Raw genomic sequence first — 7,719 nt, forward strand, 5'->3', positions numbered from 1 at the left:
CTAGCTAAGTATTGCACAGCCAGTAGTTAAAAGTCAGGAAAATCTATTGTCTCTGACCTTCTTCCTCGTTCTCTCTGTCGTTTTTCCTCTCCCTGTCTCTGTCTCCATTTGCTATTAAGTATTAAGATGCATGTATCTTAGTAACTTGTCCTTATTACAAAATACAGGAGCTGCAGAAAGCTGAAAAACACTGTACAATCAAAGGAGAAATTGAAAACCATACCATTTATTACTTTTGGCCTTTGTATTTAGTTCACATGCAGTGTGCATGAGAGAGACAGACAGAGAGAGAGAGAGAGATTAGCTAAAGCACATGTCTTTTGTCTTGATGGTGATGTTGTCCCATAATAAATCTTTTAGGCATTCTAACCCTGACTCTTTTTCATTGTTTTCCCTCCTGCTTTGTTGAGTGTGCTGTTAAAAGTCTCTATTGATTTCTTCAGCTCTAGGATTTCTGTGTTTTTTCTTAATGGTTTCTCTTTCTTTGTTTAACACATTTTGTTCATTTTGCTAATGTATTGTTTTCTTAATTTCACCCGGTTGTCTCTTTATGGGTTTTATATTTCACCAAACTTTTTAAAGAGAATTATGCTGAGTTCTTTGTCAGACCACTTATAGATCTTTATTCCTTTAGCGAAAGTCACTCAGTCACGTATGACTCTTTGCAACCCCATAGACTTTACAGTTCCGGGAATTCTCCAGGCCAGAATACTGGAATGGGTAACTGTTCCCTTCTCCAGGGGATCTTCCCAACCCAGGGATCGAACCCAGGTCTCCCCCATTGCAGGCGGATTCTTTGCCAGCAGATTCTTATAAAGCCATTAAAGCTTTATATGTTTCCTTTAGTGGTGTCATATTTACCTAATTTTTCGTGACCCTTGATTCCTTTGTTACTGTCTGCACTTTTGATCTCTACTTCCAGATTTTCCAGGCTTGCTTTAGTAGAGACAGCCCTTCCCCAGTCAGCTCAGCTTGGAGTTCTAGATAGATCATCTGGCAGTGACCTTGATCAATTGGGCTAGCTATCAAAGAATGGGTTGGATGAAGCACAAGCTGGAATCAAGATTGCCAGGAGAAATATCAATCACCTCAGATAAGCAGATGACACCAACCTTATGGCAGAAACTGCAGAACTAAAGAGTCTCTTGACGAAAGTGAAAGAGAAGTGTGAAAAAGCTGGATTAAAACTCAACATTCAGAACACTAAGTTCATGGCATCCGATCCCATCACTTCATGGCAAATAGATGGGGAAACAGTGGAAACAGTCACAGACTTTATTTCTGGGGACTCCAAAATCAGTGCAGATGGTGACTGCAGCCATTAAATTAAAAGGCACTTGCTCCTTGGAAGAAAAGTGATGACCAACCTTGATAGCATGTTAAAAACAGAGACATTACTTTTCCAACAAAGGTTTGTCTAATCAAAGCCATGGTTTTTCCAGTGGTCATGTATGATGTGAGAGTTGGAATGTAGAGAAAGTTGAGTACTGAAGAATTGATGCTTTTGAACTGTGATGTTGGAAAAGACTCTTGCAAGTCCCTTGGACAGTAAGGAGATACAACCAATCCATCCTAAAGGAAATCAGTCCCAAATATACATTTGCAGGACTAATGCTGAAGCTGAAACTCCAATACTTTGGCCACCTGATGCGAAGAACTGACTCATTTGAAAAGACCCTGATGCTGGGAAAGATTGAGGGCAGGAGGAGAAGGGGATGACAGAAGATGAGATGGTTGGATGGCATCACCGACTCGATGGATGTGAGATTGGGTGGACTCTGGGAGTTGCTGATGGACAGGGAACCCTGACGTGTTGCAGTGTGTGGGGTCGCAAAGCGTCAGACACGACTGAGCAACTGAAGTGATGGTGATGCTGATCAAAGTCTATTTTGGGGTGAGGACATTGCCCAGGCTCTGAGGATGGGGTGCAGATGCTGCTGGCTGGGAATAGCTGAGATGATTGCAGCCTTGGTTTCTTGGCCAAGACTAGCATTAAGACAGCTTCTCTTCTTACCTGGATTCTCAGGCCAGGCTTCTGAGCTGAGCAGGACTGAGTACTCTGTCCAGCAGGACATAGGGCTGGGATTCAACTTCACAACCTGGTCAGGGCTGCAGAATGTGCTCAGAGGCTGTCGTCACCCACTCACTGGGGACCCAAATCAGAACTGTACCCTGAGTTCCTTGGCCACATGGGGCACAGCATGGCTCTGCAGAGAGGCAGAGAGGTCAGGCTCTCTGCTCACACACTGCTTCAAGCAGGGCTGTGGGGCTGGCTACGCAGTTTCCCAGGTGCTTTGGTTAGTCCTCCTGGACAGTGAGGCTGAAGGTTGTGTTCAGCAGCGGTTAGGGCTACACATCATCCTTCTGGCCTGGACACGACCACAGAACAGGCCGAAGACTGGCAAGGCTCCTTGTTCGGGAAACAAATTGGGCAGAACTGCACACAAAGTCCCCTGGCCAGATGGAGCCATGCAAATGGTCAGAACAACTGTCTGGACACTCCTCACATGCTCCTGGGTGATGGAATTTTCTGAGTGTTCTACCATGCTTGAATAACCTCAGTTGTAGATGGGGTTATGAATCATAGGTGCAGGAGAAGAGGCTCCCAGGATGGCAAGGTTCATTTTTTGGGGTCCCAAATCATGCAAAACTTCTGAAACTCAGTCTGCCAAGATCCAAGCCCTGACTGTTCCAAGGCCTGTCTCTCTTTGTTGCAGTTGTATTCTCAGTGGTCACACCCCACAGCTTCCCGCATGGTTTCTAGGATGTGAGACCAGAGTGGATCTTCCTAAGAAGTGACCCATAATGCCGAGGGAGCTGGAGGTCTACACTGAGCTCTCTCTCTTTTCCATAAGGAAACTGTAGCCTGAGAAGGGTCCTGTTGGTGTAGCTAGGGGAGGGGCAATGCAGTCAAATGTGTCTGCTCCTCCACCCTCCTAATGCGGTCTTTCTCCATCTCTCTCGTGCACAGGGACGCTTCAGCTTCATCCCTGCTCTTTAGGATTTTTCATTGGTAACATGTCTACAAATAACTGCTAATTGTTTTTCTGGTGGGGCTTCCCTGGTCACACAGCTGGGAAAGAATCCACCTGCAATGCAGGAGACCCCAGTTTGATTCCTGGGACAGGAAGTTCCTCTGGAGAAGGGATAGGCTACCCACTCCAGTATTATGGCTTGCAGAATTCCACGGACAGAGGAGCCTAGCAGACTACAGTCCAGGGGGTCACAGAGAATCAGACATGGCTGAGCCACTTTCACTTTTCTTTTTTCTGGTGAGGGGAACTGAAGTCAGGCATGACCTATGTTGTCATCTTGCTTATGTCACTGAGAACTATATCTCTAAGTTGAAACTTTAACCACAGTACTAATCATTTCCTTGTTCAGTTGCTCAGTTGTGTCTGATTCTTTGTGACCCTAAGGACTGCAGCATGCCAGGCTTCCCTATCCTTCACTATCTCCTGGCATTTGCTCAGAGTCATGTCCATGGAACTGATGGTGCCTACCATGCAGAATGTTCGAATATTAGGACAATAATTGGGGCTAGTAGTGAGTTGTACTAGGCTCCCTTTAGAACAGTTTGTGCACGGTTTCCCTAAGTAGACTTATTTCATAACTATTGGGCACACATGCTGCTCTCTACAAACGTATTTCGGGAATATAAATTAAGGTAAATTTCCAGATTATTTTGGAGATGATGTATTGAATACATATGTAAAAAATTGAGGTGTTATTATATACAGGGTAATTTCTTATGGGTAAAGAAGAATTTCTTGAAAACCCATCTGGGTGACCATCATGGGAAGAAGGGCTAGTTCAAATTTATCCTGAAATTATTGTGCTCATCCTTTTATGATTATAAAGCAACAGTTATACATTTTAAATCATCAGAGGTCTTTAAAATCCTCGTTCTTTTAACCAACGGACTCCTTGTTATATACAAGCACAGAATTTCAATTGCTTTGGCAGAGATAGACTTTGCTTTATTTCAAAGTTGAGTCAATTTAAAAAATATGCCTTTTAACTTTTGTGAGACCTCATAAAATAATTGGACTTCCCTTGTGGCTCAGCTAGTAAAGAATCTGCCTGCAATGCAGAGGTACCAGTTCAATTCCTGGGTTGGGAAGATCTGCTGGAGAAATGATAGGCTACCCAATCCAGTCTTGTTGGGCTTCCCTGGTGGCTCAGTTGGTGAAGGATCTGCATGCAATGAGGGAGACCTGGGTTCAATCCCTGGGTTGGGAAGATCGCCTGGAGAAGGGAAAGGCTACCCACTCCAGTATTCTGGCCCGGAGCATTCCATGGACTATAGAGTCCATGGAACACTGAGAAGGCACTTCTTGACAATTCAAGATGAAAAGCTGGGGTCTTTCCCTAGGACCCTGGAGCATTTCCACTTTTCCAGTGCTCAGTGGGGGAAAATATGTTGTATATGTGGCTTGTAATGCTACCATGTCACGAGTAGGCAATGTATCCTCTGGTCACTTTTCTGATTTTAGGAGTGTCAAGCCAATGATTGGAGGAGGCAATATCACAGAGATCACTTATTTTATCCTCTTGGGATTCTCAGATTTTCCCAGAATCATCCCAGTACTCTTTGCTGTATTCCTGGTGATATACATTTTGACCCTGACGTGGAACCTGTCGCTCATCATCTTAATAGGAATAGACTCCCACCTCCACACCCCCATGTATTTCTTCCTCAGTAACCTGTCCTTCATGGACATCTGCTACGTGACTGCCACAGCCCCCAAGATGCTTTACGACTTCTTCCGGGCGCAGAAAATTATCAGCTATGTGGACTGTGTGATTCAGAATTTCGTATTCTCAACCATGGGGTTGAGTGAGTCTTGCCTCATGACCGCCATGGCTTATGACCGATATGCTGCCATTTGTAACCCACTCCTCTATTCCTCAATAATGTCTCCTGCTCTCTGTGGTCGGATGGTGCTGGGATCCTACATGGCTGGACTCTCTGCTTCTATATTCTATTTGTGTTTCATGTTGACGTTCCAGTTCTGTGGGCCTAATGTCATCAACCACTTCTTCTGTGACATGCCCCAGCTGTTAGTTCTGTCCTGCACCGACACATTCTCTGCACAACTCTTTACTGCTTTATCGACAATGATCTTTGGGATACTAAATGTTTCCATTATCATAATATCCTATGTCTACATTGTCATCTCCATCCTGAAGATCACCTCAGTGAAAGGCAGATCCAAGGCTTTCAACACCTGTGCTTCCCACCTGACCGCAGTGAGCCTCTTCTATACCTCAGGGATGTTTGTCTATCTGAGCTCCAGCTCTGGTGGTTCCTCCAGCTTTGACCGATTTGCATCAGTCTTCTACACGGTGATGATTCCCATGCTGAATCCTTTGATTTACAGTCTGAGAAACAAAGAAATCAAAGATGCCTTGAAGAGGTTCCAAATGAAGGGCGATTGTTGCTGAGGCCATAGACTGATATTCCTGATGGATTTGTCTTTTTAGAATCATCTTAACCCTCAATAATATTCATACAAAAGGACTATAGAATTCCTGGCGCCTTTGACAAAGACAACTTAATCTGATACGCAATATGCCAATATGGACCAACAGGTGACTTGTTGCCACATGAACAAGGATGACTTATTTCCAGGATGACTTTACATCCTGGAAATTCATAGTTTTCATCCTCCATGAGGAGTGGCCTCAACATTTATTAATATATCTGTAAGTATTTGTGAAACATTAAGGTTTAGAACCTTGCTATTTCTCTTTTGCTTCTGAGAGGGAGACCGTTCAATCTTGGGCTTCTGATCCTGGAGGATCAGAGACAGCTGGAGACAGCTGACACAGGCCTCAGGAGTGCACAAACCTTGTCTCCCAAATATCCTGACAGAGCACAATCCAGACGTGGTGGTGGCCAAGGTTTGTTCTGTGTTTCTGATAACAATGTACGCAGAGACAAGGTGTACTATTGGCCTTCTTGGACTTCCTTGGTGGCTCAGCAGGTGAACAGTCCGACTGCAATGTGGGAAACATGGGTTCAATCCCTGGGTTGGGAAGATCCCCTGGAGAAAGGAACATCTGCCCATTCCAGTATTCTGGCCTGGAGAAATCCATGGACTGTACAGCCCATGGGGTTACGAAGAGTTGGACATGATTGAGTGACTTTTACTTTACTTCGCTTCACTTCATTGACCTGATTGTGCCTCCTGGGAAGGCCAGTATGACACAGCTTATATTTGTGTAAGTTCTTCTCAGGGACAATTACCCAATAAGCTTGGGATTATATCCTAGGCTCCACCATTGTAATCTATTGAAGGCGGAGGCGGCTTGAATGAGAAAGAGGAATGGAATGAAGCATGTGTTCCCTTCTGTGCCATTTACTGGCAAGTTTCATGATGTAATTTCTTGCCTCTAGTGTACAAAGGGGATTTCTGATGGGGATGATATTAGAAATCAATATGTCAATCAATAGAGATTTCTGATACTGTAGGACTCAAATCGGTATCTCCCATTAAATTTGGAAAACTCACCCTAAGATGGCAGGCTTCCCAGGTGGTGCTAGTGATAAAGAATCTGCCTGCCAATGCAGGAAATGCAAGAGATGCAGGTTTGACCCCTGGGTTGAGAATGAGATAGTCATTTCCTAGACAGGGTGATTAGAAGTCTAGCGGTCCCCAAGGAGAGAGAGGTGTGGAATACTCAAGGAGGAAGAAAGGACAAACTTTTTACTTTTTTTCCTCTATATTCCTTAGGATTATATAACCATAATGTATCCTGCCTGAGCACATTCTCTGGATTAAGCCCTCTGACTAATTCGTTTTCTTAAAACATAAATTATGCGAGTAGATCTGGCCTTTACAAGGATGCATCCTGGCTGAGGACAGTCTGGATTAAACCTGTTGTCTAATTCCATTATCTTAAAATATAAATTATGGGAGTAGGTCTGGTGAAGTCTTTACAACCTCCAGACATTCTTTGCATTCATTGAAGAGTATAAAAGTCCTTTGCTGACACTATCAAGGGGGTACTCTTCCTATCCCATTCTGATGTCTATGTCAGAAGCTTTTTCTCTTTTATATTTTAATACAACTTTTTTACACAAAAGCTCTCAGCGATCAAGCCTCATCACTGGCCCCAGATTGAATTCTTCTCCTCCAGAAACCAAGAACTCCAGTGTTTTTGCCTGATTCAGCAACAACCTTTCAGAAAGATCCCTTGGAATAGGAAGTGGCAAACCACTCCAGTACACTTGCCTAGAGATTTCAGATGAGCAGAGGAGCCTGTAAGCTACAGTGTGTGGGACTGCAGAGCCAGAGGCAACTAAGCCCATCCTTGTTGGACATGGACAGTGTGATCATGCTACAAATCATTTCTGCTATTTCAAGCATCTGAACATGTTTGATGTGATGAGAATTATATGAGAATTCATGGACATAATAAAGTTACTAAATATTTTATACTGTAGACCAAGAACAAATATGAAAATCTGGTATAAAGTCTTTTCTTTTATCTGTGTTCAACATTTGATGTCCCCAAAACCTGTGATTGTATGGTGTGATATAAAGGTTGGAGTAGAAAGGTTAGAGTTACTTTAATGCTGATATTTGCCAGGAAACCTTAAGGTGCAAAAGAGGAAATAGAGTTAAGATAGGCAGGGTTCTTAACTCTGGCCAATTTTCATCTTCAGAAGGAGGATGTAAGTTTGTGGTCCTTGTGATCTGTTTAAAAATA

At 43.6% G+C, this 7,719-nt stretch overlaps 1 protein-coding gene across 1 annotated transcript; it reads left to right on the forward strand.

Annotated features, from left to right (window-relative positions):
• Positions 1-4,506: 4,506 nt before the first annotated feature.
• On the forward strand, positions 4,507-5,448 carry LOC136175135 (olfactory receptor 5AN1-like). The gene has a single exon (XM_065945442.1). The coding sequence runs from the start codon at positions 4,510-4,512 to the stop codon at positions 5,446-5,448; it is 939 nt and encodes a 312-aa protein (XP_065801514.1). The 5' UTR covers positions 4,507-4,509.
• Positions 5,449-7,719: the final 2,271 nt, after the last annotated feature.

This window comes from Muntiacus reevesi, chromosome 9 (genome assembly GCF_963930625.1).
Source record: "Muntiacus reevesi chromosome 9, mMunRee1.1, whole genome shotgun sequence".
Classification (NCBI taxonomy): Eukaryota; Metazoa; Chordata; class Mammalia; order Artiodactyla; family Cervidae; genus Muntiacus; species Muntiacus reevesi.

Excerpts from the sequence above, each read along its gene's own strand:
- LOC136175135 (XM_065945442.1), top strand. The coding sequence starts at position 4,510 with ATGATTGGAGGAGGCAATATCACAGAGATCACTTATTTTATCCTCTTG.